Genomic DNA, 24,329 nt, shown 5'->3' on the forward strand with positions numbered 1-24,329 from the left:
CAGGGAGGCTGAGCGGAGGCATCCCTGCTGTCAGCTGGATGTCAGGGCCGTACTTGGTCATCGGCACCCTTGAAGCAGAGCTGGCCTCCCAGTCCTGCACTTCTAACATCTAGGAACTGTTTTGTTGTTGTTGTTGTTTTTTTTAAGATTTTATTTATTTGACAGAGAGAGAGAGATCACAAGTAGGCAGAGAGGCAGGCAGAGAAAGAGAGGGGAGGAAGCAGGCTCCCTGCAGAGCAGAGAGCCCGATGCGGGGCTCGATCCCAGGACTCTGGGATCATGACCTGAGCCGAAGGCAGAGGCTTAACCCACTGAGCCACGCAGGCGCCCCTAGGAACTGTTCTTTCAGCTCGGCTGGCGGCCCGCAAGGCCTGTTGATGATGGGGCAGCTTTGAGATTTACTGGGGGGGAAAAAAAGTCTTTTGTAGATCCAGATGTGACTGTTACACACCAAATGCTCCCCTTTAAGAATTGCTATTTGCTAATCATGAAGTTTTCCCAGAATCCATATGTCCGACGAGCCCTAGCCCCCTCCCCCACTGCACGTCAGAGACTGTTTGGAGACAGGGTCTTTAAAGAAGTCAGGAAGTTAAATCAAGTCACTTGGAGGGGCCCTGGTCTAGTGTGACTGGTGTCCTTATAAGAGGACATTAGGACACAGGCACAAAGGCACCACCATGTGAAGACATTGGGGGAGACACCGTCTACAAGCTAGAGAGAGGCCACGGAAGAAGTCAGCCCTATGACACCTTGACTTCAGACTTCTACCCCCTAGAACTTGGAGAAAATAAATGCCTCTTGTTTAAACCCCCAGTCTGTGAGACTTTGTTATGGCAACGAGAGCAGACTGTGAACTTTGAAATATTTGTCTTGATAGTCAAGGTCATTAAAACCTTTGTGGCCAATGATACATTTATGGAAATTTCTCCTTTACACTTTTACCCCCTTTGAAAAACGTTTTTGCTTGTTTGTGCACACCTTGTCTATTAGCAGAATGTCTTTCGGTACTAGAAGTGACGAGGTTTTGCTTTAGAAATAATGCTGCTGGGGTGCCTGGGTGCCTCAGTGGGTTAAAAGCATCTGCCTTCAGCTCAGGTCATGATCCCAGGGTCCTGGGATCCAGCCCCGCATAGGGCTTTCTGCTCCACGGAGAACCTGCTTCCTCCTCTCTCTGCCTGCCTCCCTGCCTACTTATGATCTCTCTCTTTCTGTCAAATAAATAAATAAAATCTTAAAAAAAAAAAAGAATGAATGCTGCTGATGCTACATGTGGAGGTACTGAGTTGACAGACCTCCTAAGGTCTGCATGTCTTCGGAGCAGTGCTAAGTTTTCCAAGCACCCTGGCCTTTGGACTGATCTAATTATATCCAGAATGTGTCTGATGGTGAGAATTTATGGCTTATTTATAAGTGAGTATTTCCGCCTTAGGAAGGAGAGGTCCACAGTTGGCAGACTTCCCTGCGACCTTCCAGGGTCAGGATCAAGGGCAGGAGGGGGAGGGTTGAGAGGGCGCTGGGGGCACTGGGTGGGGAACCTGGAGAGGGCTCGCAGGCAGAGATGGGCTCAGCAGATGGGCTGGGAAGTAGATGTTGTGATTTGGAGCCACTCCGGTGTTTCTGCCACGGCTGGCGTCTCCGCTGGCTAGAGTCTCCGCTGGCGGGGATAGCAGAAGCCAAGTTAAAAGCCAGGGATGAGGGCTGAGGGGAAAGCTGAGGGTTTACTCATTTTTCCAGGGTGGGATTTGGGGATAATACTAACCTCAGGACTGGTAGCTGTCCTTGAGATCCAAATAAAAATAAAAAGATCCAAATAAAAAAGGAGCCTGTTTTAGCCTGGTCTGGTGTGTCTTGTGCTTCCAGTGCCCTATGCCTCGGAAGCAGGGCGAGGGGCTTGTGTGTGTGTGTGTGTGTGTGTGTGTGTGTGTGTGTGTATTTTAACCAGCATTTCTGCCTGCCTGGTCCCAAAACATTTTACACTTTGCTCTCTTTTGCCTTCCCCCTTCTGTCCCTCCCCCGCCCAAGCAGAGCGGAAGGACATGCCCCCGACATTCTCCAGCAAAGCTCTTTCACAGTTTTATTCCTGGCACTCTGCCTCTGTGGCCTCCCTCTGCATATCCAGAGACCTGGCTGGGCCCTCCTTGGAGGCAGGCCACATGGGGGGCTGTGGGTCAGAGGCCTGGGGAGCGGGGTTGCGGGGCTGCTGTCAGCCATTCCCCTTGCATGGACTTGGTGCTTTTCTGAGCGTCCCCAGGCAGCACTGGGCTCCAGTCTAGCTCCGGGCCTTACCCTGAGGTCCAGGATGCCTTTTCTACCGTCTGTGATGAAAACTTTCTGTATCTGTAAAAGATGTCTGATAATAATACCTACCTTATAGGAACACTGGAGAATAGAAACTGAATTAAATGAATTAATCCCTGAAGGCCCTTCAGCTGAGCCTGGCCTTGGCATGCCCTCCTCAGGCCTGGCCTCAGCCAGGGCTGGAAAGGGGGAGCTGAGGGTTGGTCTGGCTGAGCCTTGAGGCCCATTGAGGGGGGACCCTGGGCTGCAGAGGGAGGGTCAAGGCGAGCAAGCCCCTGGGGAGTCTAACAGAAGTACTAGAAGTTCTGGGGTCATGGTGGGGCTGCTGATGGCCTAGTGCCCTTTAAGCCAAGGCCAACCCTCTCTGGTCAGCGGTAGCCCTGCACAGCTAGGCTTTTTTGGGCCTTCGAGTCCTCAGTCAGTGTAAATCACTTCTGTTCTATTTCGCTCCTAAGCTCGTAGGAGAGCTGAAGGTGTGCTGCGTGCCCAGCTGGCAAAGCGTGGCCACTTTGTACATTGTTTCTCAGGAGGGAGGCTGCCTCTGGCCGGGCTGGCCAAGTGCGGACCCAGGTGACCTGCGTGGTGGGCAGGTGGTGTGAGCAGCTCAGGCCCCATGTTTATCCCCTTGGCTTGGCATTCAGTGGCACCCTGTGGATGGTGGAACATTCTAGAGCTGTGGTGTGCAGTAGTGGAGAGTCTCCGCAGCTTGCTTGGGTAAACGGCCATCTCGAGCGTTACATTTCCTTGCATATGAACTCCTGACTTCCTGACTTTTCTGGAGGAAAAGTCCTTTTGTGCAAACATCCTGTTGGCCAGTATCACGTCTTCCCCACCCAGAAGCATCCAGTGCCAGCTGTTGCTTCTCTGGAAATTCTTGGACAGTCGGTCCAGTGTAGTGGTATTTGCACACACAAATGTGGCCACCCTTGCGGGTGACTTCCCAGAGTGCATGCCCTGCACAGGGTCCCACTGCAGCTCCTGACAGCTTCCCTGAAGGTGCCCTTGGAAACACAAAAGCCAGGATTTTGAAAACTTCTCAGGTGTCACATGCCAGGGTCCAGGCCCTTAGGTCTTTGCACTGACTCTGGGTAGGCCCACAATCGTCTTCCTTTTCAGTAGTTCTAAGTTATTTCAAGTGTTCTGGTTCTTTTTGTGTTTTTTGTTTTTTGTTTCTTTTGAAGGTTTTTATTTATTTATTTGAGAGAGGGAGAGGGCGCTCACATGAACAGGAGGAGAGACAAGCAGACTCACTGAGCAGGGAGTCTGATGCAGGGCCCAATCCCAGGACCCTGGGATCATCACCTGAGCTGAAGGCAGACGCTTAGTCGACTGAACCACTGAGCCCACCAGGCGCCCCTCTAGTGTTCTGGTTTTCAGTGAGTATCTGAGCACTGAGATCAATAGCTTGCATTTCCTTCTATGTCAGTAAAAGCCCAGTACCCTGGGGGTAGTCCTGACTAGCTGAACCTTGGCCACCCTGCTGGCCTTCCTCATCCTGGGATGGCTGCTGCTTTCGCACAGTTAGCATGGCCCAGACTTGAGGGGGAGTAGGGGGGCCTTGGAGGGCTTCCTGGAGAATCCAAACCCTTCCCTTCTGACCAGTTCCCAAGTGAAGCCGCTGCTTCCCTAGGTAGTCATAGTCTAGAAACTCCCCACCCCCAAGCATGGCTTTGAGTCCTGGAAGGAGGGGCACGATCTTGTTGGGGGCAGCCACCCAGGATCAGCTGCACTGCAGGATTTTTGTGGCCAGGGGAAGAAGTGAATCGCCCTCCTCTCCGTGTCTTTCCCTAACTACTGGAGACCTTGTAGATAAGCTTTTCGGGGGTGGGGGGCTGCTGTGTGGTGTAGCAGTGTAAACGGGGGTGTCAGCCGACCTCTGCTATTACTTGCAATGTGAGCGAGGCGCAACTGCTCCCTTCCAGAATTAACCTTGAATCAGCCGCCTGGATTGGTAAAGTTAACCACCTGGCAGCATTTATTAAGTAGAACACTGATAATGCCTGGGGCTAGGAGATAAAGATGCTGGTCCTGTGTCTGTCTGTCTGTCTCTCTCTCTCTCTCTCACACCCACCCCCGTCTTCTGGGGGAAGCTGGTTATGTAAAGGGCACGCATCAGGACACAGCAGGGGGACTGATACCGAGAAGGGGTGGCCTAGGTGTGTCCCTGCAGGAGGGGGGAGGCCCAGGCCCCAGCTGTGAGTAGGACCTACCATACCAGCCCCAGCGGGAGGCTGTGGGGAGATGGGGTATGGTGTGGTCAGGACTGGACAGGAGTTGGCTCTGTTGGAATGAAGGGTCTTGGGAGGCAGCAGGCAGCCCATGTTTGTTAAGCACTGGGACACGTGCTTCATATATATCGTCACGTTTGATTGTCACATCTACCCTGTCATCACGGCCTTACTGCCAAGTGAAACTGGCTCAGAGACTTGAGATCCCTTTCCCGAAGTCACACAGGCTTTGCATCATTCTGGCCTCAGAGCTCAGCCCCTTAGCTGCTCTGCACAGCAGGGGTGGCGGGGGGCCATCCAGGGCCTGGCGTGTGGGGTATGGAGTGGGCATTCTGTCCTGCAGGTGACAGGGAGTCTCTGAGGGGAACTGTGGCCCACAGATTTCATCATGGCGGCAGAGAGGCTGGCTGTCTGCTACCTCTGGGACTCCGGTGAGGGATGAGGAGGATATAAAGGGAGGAAGGAGAGTGTGCTCTTCAGGAGGTGGGAGGAGCTTAGGAGGGGGCCAGAGGGCACACAGAGGGAGGATCAGCTTTTGTTTCTGTCTGTTATTAAGTGGGAGATAATTCAGTAATTTCCGCGCTGGCTGGATGAATGTGATGGATGGCCCACGGTCTGCTTGCCAGCTCTGAGCAGGAAAGGTGAGTGTGGCTGGGAGGCCCGGAGTGCGGCAGCTCTGCGGTGTGGTCCCTCCAGGTTCTCAGGGCAGGCTGCAGGCTAGGAGAGTTGGGATGGGTGTATGGGAGAACCAGTGCTGCAGGGAGAGCCTGTGGGGTGCTGGTGCCCAGCCTTCCCCCCCCACCCCAGTCGTGTGAGCATCTGCCTAGTGGGGCCCCGAGATGCAGACTCAGCGCTTCCACGCTTGAGCATGGGTCCAGCGGGCTTGAGTTTGGATGGAGCCACCTTTGGGGTGGGCCTGGGGGGGGGGTCTCAGAGTCATCAGGGGCCAGCAGAGCAGCGGGGGGCGAGGACAAGGGGTGTGCCTTGGCCTTGGCTGGATAGAGTAGGGCCTACAGATTGGAAAGGACTGGACGTGTCACGCGAGCCTGCAGAGAGCAGGAGCGGATGCGCTAGAAAGAGGACAGCTGTTTGGAGGCTTGTGGCCCGGTAGGAGACATTTGGAGGCTAAGATTGTGGGTTGTCACAGACCTAGGTAATTCAAGGGCGTAACCTTGGGAGGAGGCCCCAGGAGCTAGTGAAGAGAAAGACCACATGCATTCAGGAGACAGTGTGGCCTGGCTCTTCACAGGGATGCTGTACCCCTAGACACCTTTTTGGGGGGCATCTGGGAGGTAGTAACAGGAAGAAAAGGGGCCCGGGGCACGGCATGGACATCCCATTCTGTGTATGCACTCCCTGCCAGGCCACCTGGCGATGTCTTAGCTGGCACTAGGACTTTGTAGTTTGGCGTCTTTTGGGGGCTGCCTTTGATCCACTCACACTCAGGTCTGTAGCTGGGTGAACCTCCTTTTCCAGATTCGACAACTTTTGTGTTGGTAGACCAGCCACATGGCCATCTTCAGGAATATTCCCAAGAGCAGAGACGATGCTGGAGCCCTACGAATTGTCTGACTATGGCAGTGTTGTTTCTCATCCCTCCCCTTTGTCTCATGGAAGATTCTGGAGCAGGTGGTGATTTCAAGGATGTGCGCCTAGCACGGCATACACCTTAGCCCAGGGAGGCAGCTCCGGGGCAGCCTGGGCTCTCTGGCCCCCATGCCAGCGTCTTCCTGGCACTGGGCCTCCTCACCCCTGCTCCCCACAGGCCACTTGCTGATGAGCCGTGCGTGGCAAGCAGATGAGAGGACATGGGTGCTTTATTTCATCTTACGGTGTCAGAATGGGCCCCCGTGACCCACTTCCCTGCTTCCTCAGGAGCTCTTATGCAAATTGTAACTAGCAAGGCAGCCGCCACCGCTTCCGCCCCAAGTGGTGTGTTTGTCCTCTGCCCCCGGGAAGGCTGAGCCGGGGACATACTGGCTAATAGAGGCAGGAGGGTGGTCATGTGGCTCCTGCTGCTGACCAGGGGGAGTGTGTCTGGGCCATGAGCAGGCTTCTTAGCCATGTTGTTTTCCACATTTAGAGAGAAATACATCAAACCTTCGGGTCCCCCAGGCACAGAGAAAAGATCTCAGCAGACAAATCCCAAATGGGACACAGAAGTAATAACTGCCCAAATAGGCTCTTCTTGAGCCTTTAATGGTGTGGCCAGAAGTTCCCAGGGCGTGATTTGCAGATGGGATATTTTGTTTTCATGGAAGTCGTGGGCTTCACAAATCCTTGTTGGGGGTGGGGGGTTGTCAGTACAGCTAAAGACAGACTCGGTTAACATCCGCAAGTTGTCAGACTGAGGCCACTGTCCTTTGACAGCTCGTGGTATTTGTCTGAACTCGGGGGCCGTTCGGGGGTGAGGGGTGAGGTCCGTATCAGATGGTTCCCTGTGTTTTGGTTGTAAGGTTTGTAGGAAGATGCTAGCGCTGATCGTAGCATTAGAAGAATGTCTGCCAGTGGAGCCTGCAGAGGAAAATGCTACCGGACAGGCCTGGTCCCGTGCACCCTCGGAGACGGGGAAGATTAGGTAATCGGTAGGAATTCCTTGGTTCTTCTCCTCACGAATTCCGGAGCTTCTCTGCAGCTGTCCAAGGGACAGCTGCACAGTTGTGTTTTACCCTTGATTAAGTCCTTCTCATTCCTCATCTGTGTCTCCCCAGAGCGCTGAAGGCAGGAGAGGAAAGCAGGAACGTCCCCCGGGGAGCTCTGGGCTCGGCCAGTGCCCGGCACCTCAAGGGTGACTGTCACTTGTAGAGGCCGTGGTTGTGCCACGGACCACGAAGTGTGGTGGTCGCATTTGTTTCTGCAAAGTGACGCTTAACACATTTGGTTTGATTTTATCTGGTCACCTTTGCCTGGCATTTAGCAAGAAAGACCACCAAGAAATGTTTGATCTTTTCCTTTGTTTGGGAGTGAGAATCTACTCACCAGGGAGTCTTATTGGCATATTTCTAAAAATCAGGACTTTTTCTCCTTGGCCTATGTAAGTGGATGTGAGTTTTCAGCTTGGTTTCATACGCTCCCTCTTGGCTCACAGTACCAAAGTGTGGGGAGGAATTTCTCCCCTGTTCCCCATGGAGTAGACGTCTTTATTTGAAAAATGGGTTGGATCAAGGTTTCTTCTCGTCCTGGCTTGTGGTAATATAAATGAGTTCTCATTTTCCAAAGATGCAGTCTGTGTGTGAATAACGCCAGCCTGACCCAGTGCAGAGGGAACAAGGTGGGGGAGGGGACAGTGTCCTAAGGCAGCTCCAGCCCTGTGCACACGGGTGGGCAGGGGCTCATGGTGGGAGCTCCCTGGAGGTCCAGCCAGTGAGCTTCCCTGAGATTTCATAGTGTTCAGATGCTCTGAGGGGACCTGGTCAGTGCTGGCCTGCCTTCTCTGCATTCTTCTCATGACCCAAAGTCTTCAAGCACTGTGCTTAGATGAAAAACAACACAGCATTGTTTGAGATTTTAAATACTTAATATTGGCAAAACTGAGGTTTTTTTCCTCTTTCCCGCATTTTAATCATGTCTGTGATACTCACGGATTCAAACTAACTGTAATTGATGGCTTGTCTTTCACAGAATGAGGACTGGTAGTGGCCTCATCTGGAACTATTGCTGTTTTTCCAATTTTGGAAGGGTTACTGGAAATGATCGCTTCTTTTTGTTATAGAGGGACCATCTACATGTAGATGCCTTTTACATGTAGAGGCTAGAGAGGGTGGTTGCATCAATGAAATAATAAAATGAAAAGTTGCCAGGACACAGGAGCCACTCCTTCCTTCTTTCTGTGCACCTGCCTGTCCTGGTTCTCTGCTGGTGACATTTTGCTCCGCAGGAGACCCCAGGCAATATTTGTCTGCTGTTTGGGTGGTCCTAACTTGGGGAGGGGCATTCTGGCACGGCTAGGGAGAGGCCCCAGGGTACTGCTTAACATCCTCCGATGAGCAGGATGGACAATCAGCAAAGGAGGACCCAGCCCAGAGCATCCGTGGCGCTGGGGCTGCCCACCCTCCCCGGCCAAAAACCCAATTTCACCTCCTTCTTGAAGCTTTTTTTTTTCTTTAATCTTTCCCCTAGAAATAATCATCTTCCACCTTTTTCTTTCCCCCCACCTTCCCCTCACATGTAACGCTTTCTGCTGGACATTGGTCGTCTAGGACACTTGTCAGGCTTCTCAGCTCCCCGTTGCCCCATCCCTGGGCAGAGCGCTCTGGGCATAGTCAGGGTGCTCCACACTTCTGATGCCTGCTGGAGGGCGGAAAGTGGGTGAGTAGTGGGGGCTCTTGCTGTCCTGTTGAGGCCCCCAACTGCCAGGGCCCATGTTTCTGATGCACCTCGCAGACTCCTCGGCAAGCTGAGGGCCAGGCTCTGTGCCACGGCCCCACACAGGTGTGCTTGCACCGCTTGTTCTACTCCTCTGTCATCCAGAATTGGCAGGGGGCTGCCTGGAGAAGCCCTTTGTTGGCAGGACACTAAGCTGGATTTGGGGCATCATGGATCAGGGGTTGGGGGAGTGTTCTCTCACGCCTTCTCTGCCCCCCCTTCCCACAGAGGTGCCCACTCCTGGCCTCCTTGTACAAAACCTCCTGATTCTATGATCAGGGGATGCCTTTAGATGGGACGTGGACTTAAAAAAGCCCTTCCCTTCATGTAAAGTCTCACCAAAATTGGTTTTGATAAGTAGTTGCTGACCTTTTTCCTCTGACTCCTTCTGTCTGGGGCCTGCTGCTGTTGCCCATTGAGAGAACACTGTGGGGTCTCCTTTTAAAATTGAGGAGTCTGGAGGCTAGGTGCTGCCCTACAATGTCCGTGTGTACAGACATGTAGGACTGTGAAAGGTTCTCTTGGCAGTGGGAGCATTACTGGTCCTCGAGGGAGAATATAGGTGCTCAGGTGCTCAGGGGACCTCTTTCTCCCTCTTAGGTCAGAAATGTCCTTGGCCTTAGGGACCCAGCGCACTGCTCCCTCTGTGACTCATCAAGTCCTTATCTCTTTCATGGCTCCTCTTTTAACTTTCAGCTTATAAACTGAGGGAAACGGGGTCTCTAATGAGTTCAGCCCAGGCAGGGTTGGTTACAGAGTCGTCTGTCTGCAGAAACTGGACATCCTGGTGGGTCTTAGATCAGACAGCATCATTCCTGTAGTGATCAGACTGGAGTCTCATGCTGAAAGGTAAATCCAGGACAATGTTGGTTTAGCACAAATGCCTTTATTTTTGCTTCTATCTGTCTGTATCTTTCAGTCAACCCGCTGTTAGAAAATAGCCTTTTAAGGGCCCCATGCACTGGGGGAGGTGCTTTGTTGCCCCCCAGGTAGGTGTGCAGAACCTTGCAGGTTCAGTGGTTGGCCTGTGGTGGTGGCCCCCACACACGGTTCTGCTAAGGCCCTGTAAATGTGATCACTGGAGGGCAAGTTCTGTTACTGGGAAAGTCTCCTTGTGTAGCAGATGGCTCTGCTGACTACCAGCGATTTCCTTTCAGTAGGGCTTACCAGCTCTAGTAACACTCTTGAGAAATAATATTCTCATGGAGGATGTGTAATTTATAGATAGCTAGAAATGGCCCAGGACAGGGAAGTCGCAGGAGGGTGGCCAGATGATCCCATAAAACCAGAATGGGTGAGGAAAGCCAGCTGCAGGAGGCAATGGAATGGAGGGGTAGGTAGGGCTGTCCCCCACTCCTGGACCTCTCTGCAGCCCTTCCAGTCAGCACTGGAGCCCCTGCAGTGCTGAGCCTTTTCCTGCCTCCCTGTTATTTGTTTTTGATGGAGCAGTGAGATCAACCACAGGCTTGCTTTTTTTTTTTAAATAAGCCAAAATGGTGATATATTCGAAGGCACAGAAAAATTTAAGAAATGATTATTAAGAGGGGTCAGTTTCAAAAGCAGCAGAAAAAGCATAGTGCGCCTGAACGTATATAGTATGACTTCTATTTTTAAAAGGCAGGTCCGGCTGCGTGAAAGGGGATTTAGATTTTGAAGTGACAAGATCTGTCTCAGCCTCTGATTCTGTGCACTGGAAGAGCCCATGTATCCAGGGCAGCGGGGAGAGTCCTCTCCCGGTCTTTCAGCCTAAACTGTAAGGCCCGGTGTTGGAGCATTGCGATCTCGATCTCGGTGTGGAAGAGAAATGCGTGCTTGGGAGGGGAAAGCACTGAGGGGTAGTGAACCTCTCCGCTGTGGCTGGAAGAGCTTCCTTCATTCAACACCATCTGAGATTCCGAGGCATCTAAGGTGGATCAAATGGAATCTTCTACTCTGCAGCCTGCATCCTCCCACGGCAAAGTGCAAACCCTGGGCTGGATTCCAGACAACCCAACCGGCAGGAGTGGGAAGATGCCAGCAGTTCAAGATTCCAGCCCTTAAGGAATGCTATCCATGTTTCTTTATATCTTTGACTCAGATAACAAGCAAGATCTATGTCTTAATCATGGGCTGACTAATTTCATAGTAAACTTCATCGCAATATTTGAAGGTTGCCTTTGTCTTAAAAAGTGAGAGTGGATCCCAGGCTAAGTTATGAGCTCTGGGTTCTGATGGCACTCTGCATGGCGGAGTCCCTTGTCTCCACTTGAAGCCAGCTTGACCTTTCTGTCCACACAGCTGCAGGGATGAAACCATAGACCCCACCCAGTGCTTCTGGTGCTCACCCTGTAGACAGACAGACAGGTCCTCTCACCTCCCTCTCCTTCTTTATGTTAAATCACGGGCCTTGAAAACACCATTGTCTCACAACTTTGTGAGTTCTTTGAGGACAGAGACTCTGCCTTCCACTGAGTGCTGTGCAGTAGGCATCCAACATAGATTTGAAGAGTAAATGAACAAATAGAGAAGTGAATGAGTAATGGAAACTCACTAGAGTTTGGTATCTCATTAGAGTTGGTATCATTAGCATTTGATTAGTCCCAGGCTCAGTAATATTCATACATTTCTCTCTCTTCATGGTCATCAAAACAAATGCTGATGCTTATGAAGACAAAAAACACTACTGTGGCATGAGGATGGGCATAGGCAATGTGACTCCAGGCCTAGCTCTCAGCAGTGACCTGTGTAGTTTTGGGGAAAGCGCCCACCCTCTCTGAGCCCTAGGCATCCACATAACCTGATGGGCTCTGGGAACCTCATTCTGATAGCTCATTACTCTCCATTTCCCACTCTGGAAACAGCCGGTTCTTGGGTCTTATCCAAGTGGGCTTTTTATCCAAACTGAAGGTAAGACTGATCCATCCTGGGGTTCCCTAACATTGCACTTGAGGACACGTTAGAGGCACTGCTCTTGAACCCTTGAGGGCCAGGAGTAGGTGGACACATGACCCCATGATTGTGGCAGTCATGTCCAGGTGCAGCCACTGGGGGTGTTCAAATGCGTTTTAAACTTTTTTTTTTTTTTTTTTTAATGGACTTTATTTTTTAGAGCAGTTTTAGGTGAACGGCAGTATTGAGCAGAAGGTACAGATGGTTTCCCTATACCTCCTGCTCCTACACACGCATAGTATCCTCCACTACCGTCCACTACCCACAGTCCCTCCAGAGTGGTACATTTGTTATGATCAATAGATCGATGTTGGCATATTGTTATCACCCAGAGTCCAGAGTTTCCCGTAGGGGTTCACGCTTGGTGTTGTACATTCTGTGTGTCTGGGCAAATGTATAAGGACACATGTCCACCAGTATGGTGCCATTTAGACGGGTTCCCTGCTCTAAAAATCCTCTGCTTTAAAGTATCATCTTAAAAAGAAATGGCATTGGGGTGCCTGGGTGGCTCAGTGGGTTAAAACCTCTGCCTTCGGCTCAGGTCATGATCTCAGGGTCCTGGGATGGAGCCCCTCATCAGGCTCTCTGCTTGGCGGGGAGCCTGCTTCCTTTCCTCTCTCTGCCTGCCTCTCTGCCTGCTTGTGATCTCTGTCTGTCAAATAAATAAAACCTTAAAAAAAAAAAAAAAGAAATGGCTTTACCTAGGAAGCTTTCTGATCTGTCCCATTAAATCTGAATACTTAATTTCCCTTCAAGGTAAAAATCCAGATTTCCTGAGTCATGACCTCCTCCTTCAGACACCTCGCCATTCATCTTTGTGTCCCCTTCTGTGCTGTGAGCACAGTATTTGCTGAAAGGAGGGGAAAGCAGGACTTGGCGAACAGTCACAGAATCCCAGAATGATGCTTTCCCTCTAAACAGCTTCTCATGCGTCTTTGGCATTTCCAGGCCTAGAGAAGCCTGTATGAGCATGCAGCTTGATTACACAGTTGATTCATGACATTTATGACACTTTCCTATGGAAGCTTCTAAGCCACCAAACAGAAACCCCTATGTTCAGGACATCGTCAAGAACTAACAGGTTGATGGGGCGCCTCAGTGGCTCAGTCATTAAGCATCTGCCTTCTGCTCAGGTCATGGTCCCAGGGTCCTGGGATCAAGCCCTGCATCGGGCTCCCTGCTCTGCAGGAAGCCTGCTTCTCTCTCTCCCATTCCCCCTGCTTGTGTTCCTTCTTTCTCTCTCTCTCTCTCTCTCTCCCTCTCTGTCAAATAAATCTTAAAAAAAAAAAAAAAGAACTAACAGGTTGATAACTATGTGAGACTATTGTGCCACAACAGATCCTATCAAGAAACAGGATCTGGAGATCTAAGGGGTCTGTTTCAGCCCTCTACTCAGAGTTTGGGTCCAATTTTCTCCACTGCCATCTTCCAGGTGTAAAATCCGAGATGGAAGTGGACAGGCTTGGACAGGCAAGTCTTCCTTCTTCCTGCTTTGAACCACTGTGTTCTGTCTGTTACTATCAGGGGCCTTTTCCCACACCTAGGGATAATACTCCCAAAACAGCATTTTAGGAGTGGAACTGCCTGTCTTTTGCTGGAGGGCGGTGGTGTGAGTAGCACCATCACAGGGAAGCTGCCATCCTCGTCCCTCCCAAGCACAAGTGTAGTACCCAGTACATTTGTGAGGGGGTAACAAGTACTTGAGACACCTTGCTTTTTAAAGAAGTCATTGTTTGAGTTGCATCCTCTTCAGAGCTCCAAGCGAAGAGGTGAGACATGGCCCAGATTTAGTTTTGCAGGCCAAGCCCGGGATTGGAGGGCTAGGGTTCAGGCCAGGTGCCAGGCTGGCCCCCGGAGGCTCCGGTCCGCGCGGCGGCGATCCAGCCCGGTGCTTCTGCCTGCCCGCCAGGCCGCGCTCCCGCCGCCGCCGTCGCCGCGCTCCCGGGACTCGGCCGCCGGGCTGGGCGCGCGGCCCGCGGTCCCTGCACGTCGGCCCCCGCCCGCCCCGCCCCGCCCCGGCGCGCATTTCCATTTTAAACCGCCGCCCGCCCTCCCCTCGGCCGTGGCCGGCACAGCTGCCCGCGAGTCCCAGCTCAGGGAGTGGCGGAGGCTGCGGAGCTGCCGAACTGTGCAGAAAAGGCCTGAAGATGCGAGCGGGCCCCGCGCCGTAGACAATGAAGCCGCGGGCGCCGCCGCCCGCCCCGGGCTCCGCGCGCCGCGGCCGCACCTGCCGGCGAGACCGTCTCTGCGCCTGATCGCCCGCCGCTCCGCCCACCCGCCCCGCCGGCCCATGGCTCGGCGCCCCGGGCCCGGACCCCCGCACTCGGGCCGCGCCGCGCACGGGCCGGCGGGCGCCAGCGGTGTGGTCCCCGCAGCCTGAGCACAGCCCTCACGGCCAGCGGGGGGCGTGGGCCCACTGCGGGCGTGCCCGTTCTCCCGCCTCGCCCCGCGACAGCCCGACCGCGCGTCCCGGCCCGCGGCGCGCTGGATGCGGCGGGGCCCCGGCGGGCGGCGCGGTGGCCGCGGCCCCGGGCGACATGTACCTGCTGGACGGCAGCGGAGAGCCCGCGTCTCCGCCCGCGGATGCGATGCCGCGCGGGACACCCCCCAGGAAGACCGTCTACCGTATCTCCGTGACCATGGTCAGGAAGGACCAGCTGGCCGCGCCGGTCCCCGGCGGCCCCGACCCGCGGCCGGCTCGGAGGCCCCGGCCCACGCGCTCCCCGGACGCGCCCGGGCGGCTGGTGGAGGAGGCCGAGGAGGAGGCTGCGGGCGCTGAGGACCCCGAGGGCCGCCGGCCGCGCGCCTGGGACTTCCGCACCTTCCGCACCCGCAGCACCGGGCAGCTGGAGCTCGGGCGGCTCCGGCCTTGCGCACGCAGCCTCGAGCCCGCGGACCTGGCCGGCGGCCCTCCAGCCGTGGCGGAGGGGCCCGGCTCGCCCGCGCCGGGCAGCCCCGACGTGGAGGGGGTCCGGGCCGCGCCCCTGCGGCGGAGCCTCAGCTTCAGGCACTGGAGCGGTCCCGAGGCGTCGCAGAGTCGAGCCCTGGGCCGAGGGAGGCGCCACAGCAGCTCCGGGAGTCTGGCCTGGGCACCGGGTGGCGAGGCCGCGGCCGACCCGTTGACAGCGGTGGAGCCCGCGGCCCCCGCGCAGCCGGTCTCAGAGAAGCGCAACACCCTGGACGTGGGTGAGGTGCTCAGCAAGAACGACGCGCTCTCGGACCTGGAGCGCTGGGAGCGCAGTAAGAGCAAGAACCGCACGCTGGACAACAGCGACCTGCAGCGGCTGGAGCGCGCGCGGGCGGCGGCCGCGGGCCCTGGTGCCGCTTCCGAGCACCGGCTGCTGCGCTTCTTCAGCGGTATCTTCGCGCGCAGGGATGGCGCACCCGGCGGCGGGCCCTCTCCCCGGAGTGGCTCCTCGCGACCCCGCGGCTACTTCAGCAGCCTCCGGAGGGCCCCAGCCGAGGCTCACTCGTCCAGCGCTGAGAGCATCGACGGGTCCCCGCGCAGAGGTGGGCAGCGCGTCGAGGGAGGTGAGGGCATTGGTGGGAACTGGCCTGGTTCCGCAGCGGGTGCTTAGCAGAGTCCCCTGGGACTTGGAAGTAGCCAAGGGACCTGCCTTCCCGGGCCACCAGTCGGCAGGTGGCCACGCCGGATGTGAACTTGCTACTGCAGTCCGGAGGTTCTTGGCTGCCCTGCCTCCAGCTGTGTCTGGTGGTGCCCTTCGGAGTCTGTCTCCTCAGCCACTGTGAGCCTGTCTGGGGACAGATCACCTTGCCATGCGGCGTGTTTCTCCTTATGCGGAGCGGGGAGACTGGGGAACCTGTGGGCTTCCACACAGGTGGTGCTGCCTGGTCTGGAGCAGCAGCGTTTGTTTTGGTTAATCTCCACCACCCCCCCCCCCCCAGCTCCCCCAAGCCTGGTCTCCCTGTGGGCGCCGCCCTCTGCCAGTGAGGTGGTGTGGCCTCCCTGACTTGGCAACTCTCACCTATTGCGTTCCTGCTAAGGATGCTTCATCCTAGTGGGCAGAAAGACGGGCCTTTCCCCACAGCTTTCAGAATCTTAGCGGGAGAGCAAGTCTGGGTCAGGATTCTGTTTGCTAATGATGTATTGTACCATACCTGTAGGAAAATAACCCCCCACCCCCCACAGATAGTCTGTTCAGAAACTTTACTTCCCTGTTGCCTTGCACCCTCCCATTAGGGACCTCACAGGGAAGGTTGTGGAGGCAGATGTGACAGTATTTTCTTGCAAGAATCTGCTGGTGTTTGGAGATTAGGCTCCTCCAGAAGTTAGAAAACCCAGATCCCCTTCTCTCCCCATGTGGGGTCATCACCCTAAAGGGAAGAGAGAGGGGTGAGTGGAGGGGCTGGATTGTTACACTGTGCTCGCATTGGGGGTGGAGGAGGATGGCTAAAGATACTGTCCCCGTGTACTTCACCACCAAGAAATCATTAGTAACATCCTTGGTGCTGATTCCCAGACACTGCTGCTGGTGGAAATGAAGGGAGTTGAGGCTCTACAGTGTGGATGTTTAATTAGAGAGTGTCAGCTGGTAACTCAGCCCCCCTGGAGAGAATAGTCCTCCCTAGTGGACTTCACAGGTCAGCTGACTGCCTGGGGTAAGTATGCAAACAGCCAGCGCAAAGACATCCCCAACCTTGCTCAAGTATCTTTAAGGGAAACTGAAGATCAATGATGTCATGTTGTAAGATGCTTCTGATGACCCTCAAAATGCAATAAAGAATAGTTGAAATTAAGCACTTGCATATGCAGTAGAGTTTAAATCTGAATTTTCTTTTTATAGGTGAGGTTGTAACATAAAGTTATCTGTTGCCAGGCTTGTGTTAGTTAAACTTGCTGTGCACATCCTGTGGCTAACCTGCCCTGGAATATTCTAGAAGGGACTGTGTTTGACTCTGGCCACTATCCCATCCCTTCCTGCATGCTCTTCAGATTCTAAAAAATGGTGTGAGTTATTTTGTTTAAGTTGGTTGCTGTGAAGTTGCTCTTGCCCTTACTTGCATTCAGTGGAGGTTCATATCTGTAGGGTCAAGTTCTACCTGTAATAGCAGGCTTGCATCTTTGTTCTCCTGGGATTGCTGAAAATAGTAATTAGCTGCCTGGGTTCCAGACAAGTACCCATGGCTGGTGGGGAGGGGAGTAGAAATGAACACACCATTTAGAATGAACGCATTTCCTTGTGGTCCCTATTGATTCCAGTTAAAAGTATTGGGGTTTGGGTCTTGGTGATCCGGTCAGAGAGATCGATGCCTTTGGATAGTAGAGGTGTAAAGTGTGTTGGAATTTTTCCCTCTAGGGCAGTGTAAGATTAAAACAGTAACAATTATAGTAGCGCTTGGTTTGCTTGGTTTGTTTGTTTCTTGTGGCCAGCCCTTCTTAGGGTGGAATTACTTTGGTCTGAGACATCGGCCAGCACTGTGGGTTGTATGGAAGAACAGACTGTGAATGAGCTAGGTCACAGCACACATACTCCCAATTCCAGGTTCTCACTTGACTCTGAAGTTTGACGTAATCACAGAAAAAAGCCACAGTTCTCACCTGCCTTTGACTAAAAGGCCTGGAGCAGTGTCTGTGTTCTCGAGGTTTGGTAAAGTCAGTGGATCTTACGTAAAGGTGCAGCCCCTTTATTATGCTGTTCTACTTTCTACATATTTGCTGCTTCTGATGTAAATTGTTCAGAGTTAGCTGCTGTTTAAATGAGGTTTTGAATTTAGGGTAAAATGCTCTGAGGTAACATTCCGACGCAGTGGAACCCCGGCTCTATTTTCCTGGAAGTGTCTGAGCACAGGTGGGTGCACAGAGCCTTGCGGAAACCCTGGGGCCGGGGAGGTTGGCAAGACTTAGAACATTTGGATTTTAGGAAGGTCAAGTGCCATGTGTTACAGAACACCGTGTGTAGCGTGTATAGTGAAGGCGTACTGCATTCAGACACTAACAATGGCCAGGGAGCTGGAGACACTCCCATTCGGTGTGATAAATATGTTTACCATTAGAGTCTGCTAAGCTTTTGTGAGTAAAGCTTCCATCTTTAGCCCTTTTTGGATTTCAGGACTATGGATAAATGATCTTGGAACTGAAATGCAGTACACATCATGAACAGCATCTCTAGCTTTCTTTAAATCTTGGGCCACAGTGTATTAAAATTTGAAGTCCTTTCAAGTACGAAGGAAATTAGAGGACCCTTGTCATCGGGGCACATTTTCCTTTTGTTAGACTCAGCTATAAGTTTGTCAGTTGGCTCTGGGAAAATAACTTTTTTTTTTTTTAATATTTTATTTATTTATTTGACAGAGAGAGAGAGAGAGAGAGATCACACGTAGGCAGAGAGGCAGGCAGAGAGGGGGGGGGGGAAGCAGGCTCCCTGCTGAGCAGAGAGCCCCATGCAGGGCTCGATCCCAGGACCCTGAATCATGGCAGAGGCTTAACCCACTGAGCCACCCAGCTGCCCCAGAAAATAACTTTAAAAGACAAAGTCACTCTTAGGTTCCTTTAGTTAACTTAGAAATCTGCTTCCTCTTAGACAAGGCACCTAGGCTAATGGTAGGGAAGGAAGATGGTTGGTCTTTTGAAACACACACAGGCTCACACATCATGTGCCTATGGTTTTCCTGTATTCTTAAGGCATTCGGATGAAACGATCGGAGCACCTACTTTTGTAGGGTGGTTCTCTTGTACTTTCTAATCCCCATTGTGGCTTTTCTCTTCCTCTATTGCACACCTGCCTCCCAGAGACCCATGACCGATTCCTCTCTCTTAGGTTCATAACCATCAGGAGCCCCAGAAGGCTTCAGAGTGACCCTGTGTCAGATCAAGGGCAGTTTCCTATTACCTGCCAGCCCCATACCAGGGCAGAGTCTGTTGACATAAGTATAATTTAATGCAAAAAAAGATCGAATAATAAGTGATGAATTGCACTGTAGGGTGTCCCTTCCTGGCGCATGCTCTTTGCGTCCCGCCCTCCCTATAAGCAGCTGCAGGCAGTGCCCGCGCTGGGCTGGGCTGCCAGTGTCTTTGGGGTGTTCTGCTGCTGTCCACGAGGATTGATGACCGCAATAAAGTGATCACGGACAGCCCTGGCTGAGGTTAGCTTTTCAGATTAGTAATTTACAACTGATTTCTGACAGCATTGTTTTTATGAGTGGCTTTGTTCTTTAATTCCTGATTCCCTTGATGTGTATCACTCAATTTGTGCAGCTTGATAGACTGTTTCATAGTTAAAAAAAACAAAACAAAACAAGCCTTCAGTGGAGAAAGAGAGGAAGCAGTAATTAAATAAAATAAAATTACTGAAATAACTGAAAATTTTTTCACTTGATTTGTTGCTGAAAAGGACATACATGGTTTTAAAGGAGCAGTATAGTTCAGTTGCTCGTTTGAAACATTTTAAACTAATTATGTACTCCGTATTTGGGAAATCACTTGCTTTTTATAAATGACTCAAGATAGTGGTTTAGGAGAACCTTCACTGTTTTTGTTATAAGGTCGAATTGCTTTCTTGGAGAACAAGCAATCCACTTGGCATCCAGGCAGAGCTGCCCCTACGAAGGTCAGCTGGGGACGCTCTAGGCACCTGCTGAAGGCTTGGACTGTGTTTTGCTATGTTAATGTTCTCAATGTGGAGCCCCCGGTGTCAGCAGACTCACCCGTTAACACCTTCCTTTATGTCAGCCGGGGCCCTGAATATCATGCTATCAAAGGCATGTTCTCAAGTATGTCTGTCTGCCAAAGAGGCCTCAACAGTTTAAGCCTAGTCTGGCCCATTGCAGCAAAATCTGGTCGGTTATACAATTAACAAATACCTTTGTTTGGAAACAAAACTCAACTATAAAGCACTGATAGTATTTAACCCTTTTTTTAGTTTAATTGTTTTCCTGTTCATGGACAGATATTTATGGAGTTTCTGTGGTGTGTTCTGAGCAGGAGCAGGGAGCTAGAGCTAAGTCAGGCATCACGCCTGTCTTTGGAGGCCCCATAGTCTTTTGGGGGATGGGAAAGTTCCAAGGAATCACTGTTTAGGGGAAGGTACGACTCTATTTCTCTCTACAACATACTCCGTTAGAGCACTGCTAATCCCAATATGTAACAATAACCTGGTCTACATACTTGCCACTTCTCCCTCCTGGGCATGAAGCCTGTATTAGTCCTCTTCTTAGTACAGAGTTCAGAGTGCTGTTCTCGGCTCTTGGACTTTTAATAAATGTTTGTGGGAGGAATTAATGAGAGGACTGGAGACACAAAAAAGGGAGCAGATGTCCTTGAGCAGGAGAAGGAGTTAATGAAGACCTCACAGAGGGATAAAATGGTTCAGGTGTTGCAGGGTCACTAAGAGTTTGACAACTGGAAAAGAGATGATTTCCTTTCAGCAAGCTGGTTGGGATTTCTGTAGTTAACATCTAAGAAGTCATTCCTTCCTCTAATCTATGTGATTAGCACCAGCCTCAAGCATAAGAAAGGATGTTACAGCTTCCACAATGAGTTGGTTTATTTTGTTTTATTTTTAGCATAAGTTGTTTGTTTTTGATAGGAAATCTCCTTTAGGCTGTTATTTTTCTCTGTAATGATTTGAAAATCATTAATTTGAAATGAAGTCACAATGAGTAAAATAATGAAAAGTAAAGGTTTTATTTATTAAGGACAGCGATTGAGACAAAGTACATCCAGCTGCGGTCTCTCCCCAGGTGACGAACAGAATTGGGATTAAGGTCAACAGATTAGCAAAAAGAAGGGAGATTATTGTCTTTGCATCATTTTGAGAGAAGGACCATCTGCCCGCCATCGTTTTGCTCTGGGTTTTGTTCAGCTCAAATCCGAGTCGGCTCTGCTTGTTTGTAGGTAACAGCTCGAAATTCTGTTTCTCTTTAGGTTTTTCAGTTGTGGAGGCATTCACGTCAGTTTTCTTTTCTCCCGTTAAGTAGGAATTAACGTAGAGGCCTCTACAATTAAACGTATGTTAGTCCCCATTCATTTGGTTGGTTTTCTCATAATCTCTTGTTAACTTCCGTTTTTGTAGTTGGCTTTCCAATCCTAACATCATCGATGGATCTAAAGGCTCAGAGTTTATGGAGAAATCAGCTTTCCTGGGTTGGAAGGTGGATTCCTGCTCACTCATTCCAAATGGGGCCGCCTCAGTGGGAGGCTTGTGAAGGGATCCTTTGGCTTGTCCTTATCTAACAAATGCAGATAATTTTGAGAGGTGCATTTCAATTGGCAGGAGTGAAAGGGAAAGTGAGGGTCACTTTCCTACATAGTCCCTTGTCCAAGGGATCGTACTGAACGCAGAATCCATTTCTGGTGTGATAGCAGGTCCAAGACTTCGCATGACCCAGTGAGCCAGGCGTCTCTGGGGGCACACAGGACTGTTCCCTTTGTTCAGTGGGTTGTCTTTGAGTGGGACCCATGGGACACACATTCATTGAATGGATGCTCACTTGTTTGAGCTGGTTGGTCGTCAAAGGGAGTCTTGTGCTCCCTCTGTGCCTGTCATTGGCCGGGCTGCTTTCCGAGATCCTGCTGACCCACTCCAGAGAGAGGAGTCCCTGGACAATGCCGCCAGCCTTTCTGGGGCAGCTCACATTCTCTCTGGTTCCTACCCCAGATCAGAATCCCTCAGACGCCGCTTCTTCCGTGGATGAGGGTGGGGAATAGCGGCATTTATTCACTTTATACCTTCCTGCTCACTTAGCTTAGCAAGGGCTTTAAAACAACCAGAGACCTGTGAATTCTGGATTCTGGACTTAGGGATGCTTACCTGTGACTTGCTTTCCTGCAGCTTACATCCCGCTACCTTCACGGGCATAGTTCCTGCTGTGTGGGAGACCTGGAGCGAGGCTGCTTCTGTCTCCTTCTGCCCCATGCAGCAAGCTCCTCGATAGCTCCCTGGGACTTGGAGCTTGTTCTTCTGATTCGTTTAGTTCCCAAACTAGAATCCCCACCTTCAGAGAGTCTGATCTCTCTTGCATTCAAGAGCAGCTGCTGAATCTGCTTTCTTGATCTGGTTCATGGAAGATTCTGGAAGCTGAGTTCATTGAAGACACTGGAAATTTTTAGTTTGAAAGAGAAGCCTGGGAGCCTGGAGACTTGTCTGCCAGTATTTGAGAAGCAGACATAAGAAGGGCCCAGCAGTTAGCACCGATGAGGGAAACTCCTAGGGAAAGGGATTTTGCCTCAAAAGTAGGCAGTCACTTCTCAGAAGCCCTCACACTGTGAAACAGGCTGCCTTCTTATGTGGAAAGTTCCTGTGACTAGAGGTGTCCAAGCCCAGGCGAGTCTGGGAATGTTGGAAGGGGTGCTGTGTTTGTTGTCTGGGGGCTTAGAGTGGATGGTCTTAAAGCCTCCTCCCAGTTTTAAGGTCAGGAGTTCCCTTCAGACTGTAGGATTTTGATGATTTTGTATCTGGTGTTCTCTCAGAAAGTGGTTCCTCCCAAACTCCAAGGGAGATTTGTTTGTGTTTTCTTGGTCCTCTTGCCCGGCCCTCACCTGGCCCCTAGTGTGGCTCCCACTTTGTTCTACTGGTTCATCTGGGTTAGGGTAAGAGTTCTGCCTGCCAGCCAGAAGTAGTCTGCTTCCCCCACCTCCTGTCTCCCCAGCAGCTGCCCCCTCCAAGTTCCCCTCCAGTTAGCACTTCCCAAGCTCGTGTTGGGCCCATTGAGCCCCCAAGGTACGGATGCCATTTGGCACCAGGGCGGTGGGGGATGTCTGAGCATGACATCGTGGTGTTTCCTTCTTGCTCGCTTCCTCCTGGTGCTCCGACTCGGGGGTGTGAGTGATGCCACGACGCTGGCAAGAAGGAATGTTCCATGCATGGTGGGAGATACTAAGGTGCTGTGTGGGGAGAGCAGCGTGAGTTGGTGGGCGAGGTTTCGTTTTGGCTGCAGCACTCAGGCTCACACTGAGCCCTGACGTGTCACCGTGACAGCCTGAGCTCCGTCTCCCTCATGCACGTGAGGGGTTCGCTCCCCACCTGGCTGGTTCTCAGGAAGGCCCGAGGGGAGCGAGGACACCCCCTGAGCCGTGCAGCTCAGCCGTGTTGGCTTTGCTATATAGTCGCTGCCTCTGAGAGCTTTTGCAGAAGCTCCAGGGATAGAAAATACCAAGTAGGCGGCTGTTCTTGGATTTATGTGGGCTGGGAGGTGTGCCTCTGCCCCGGTGGGACGGGTGGCCTCCCCGCACTAGCTCGAGTGTAAGTCCCCCTTGCAGTTCGTTTTCAGTAAGTGACCCTGTATTTCTCATGATCTGCAGTTTTAACTGCTGCTTTTTAAGTTACTGACCATCAGACCCTCAAACCCTAAGCCGGGAGAGCAGTCCTTGTTTGTCTTGGGCGCCATCTCCCCGCCCTGGCCTTTCCTTATTCATGTCACTAGAAGATTCACTGTTCTTTGCAACATATGGGTTCATGGAGTTCCTGATCCAAGCCGAGGATGTGCTGATTCTAGAAAGCTGTCCCTAGCAGTGCCTTCCCTTACTGAGCTCCCCGGAGCGCGTCAGCTGCTGCCCCTGAAGGAAGAAGCCCCCGTCTATGTCAGTGGCTGATCGTCCTCTTGGCAGTGACTTGCAGCCTTCAGAGTAGTAAGCACTGGTAGGAGGTGTTACCAGGCTTGTTGGGTGGAGTAGTTTGTAATAAAGATCATTTGGAGCATTCCACTTATCTAATAGTATTTAGGTTTTCCAGTCTCATGACCTAGGTGGTGTCACTGGACCCACGTCGCTCCCAAGCCAGCATTCTGACTCTCTGTGGACAGAACTTCCTGGGCTTAACATGGGGTGAGGTGCTTATAAACCCATTGTAAGTTGAAAACGGCATAAGTCGAAAATGCCTTTGACAGACCTAACTTACTGGGCATCGTAGCTCAGCTCTGCCCACCTCCAGCATGCTCGGGACTCATCTGTGAGGCTGCAGCTGGGCAGACCTGTCGGACACAAAGCCTGTTGTGTGATGAAGTGCTGTCTCATGCAGTGTGGTGAGCACTGTGCTGAGAGTGACAGACCCGGGTCTGCGGACACAGAGCGCTTGTGAGTGGGTCGGCTGTTGACCCCGTGATGGCTCGCTGCCTGGGAGCCACGGCTGGCCTGCCCCCGAGAGGGGATTGGGCCGCATGTCACTAGCAAGCACGGTCTCTGCCAACCACGCTGGTTTCCGCAACCCCATGCCTTGGGTCTGTCCATACGGTGCACTGAGCTTGACTGTTGACTATGACGTAAAACGCCCATCGCTAGTGCCCGCGAGAAATCCTAGCGAGAGACCCTTTGGGTTGAACAGGAAGAGAACAGGGAGCAGACGCCGTGGCTGCTCCCTCACCCTTCAGGACTGAAGAGAGGTCAAGAGATACATGCATAAGATGGAGAACATGTGCACTGTCAGTGGACTGGGGCTCAAATGTTGGGAAACTGGGCAGCTTTGGTGGGGCTGTGAGGGAGGAGTTCGGGCTGAGCCCTGGGGTGTTGGGCTGGCATGGGGGTTTGAGCCTGAGTGCCAGTGTGTGGAGGCATCA

At 52.2% G+C, this 24,329-nt stretch overlaps 1 protein-coding gene across 11 annotated transcripts in view; it reads left to right on the forward strand.

Annotated features, from left to right (window-relative positions):
* AGAP1 (ArfGAP with GTPase domain, ankyrin repeat and PH domain 1) overlaps nucleotides 1–24,329 on the forward strand; it is a 520,173-nt gene that overhangs the window by 129,073 nt on the left and 366,771 nt on the right. For 2 of the 11 annotated variants that reach the window (XM_047721454.1, XM_047721452.1), the window contains exon 1: nucleotides 13,795–15,350. The exons of 5 other annotated variants lie outside the window; for them this stretch is intronic. In XM_047721454.1, the coding sequence (XP_047577410.1) occupies nucleotides 14,357–15,350 (994 nt within the window). In that variant the 5' untranslated portion in view covers nucleotides 13,795–14,356. Of the gene's footprint in view, nucleotides 1–13,786; nucleotides 15,351–24,329 lie in introns of those variants that run through there. 4 more of the 11 variants (XM_047721456.1, XM_047721455.1, XM_047721451.1 and 1 more) reach the window with 4 other exon arrangements.

The sequence above is a fragment of the Lutra lutra genome, chromosome 3 (genome assembly GCF_902655055.1).
Source record: "Lutra lutra chromosome 3, mLutLut1.2, whole genome shotgun sequence".
NCBI classification, from domain to species: domain Eukaryota; kingdom Metazoa; phylum Chordata; class Mammalia; order Carnivora; family Mustelidae; genus Lutra; species Lutra lutra.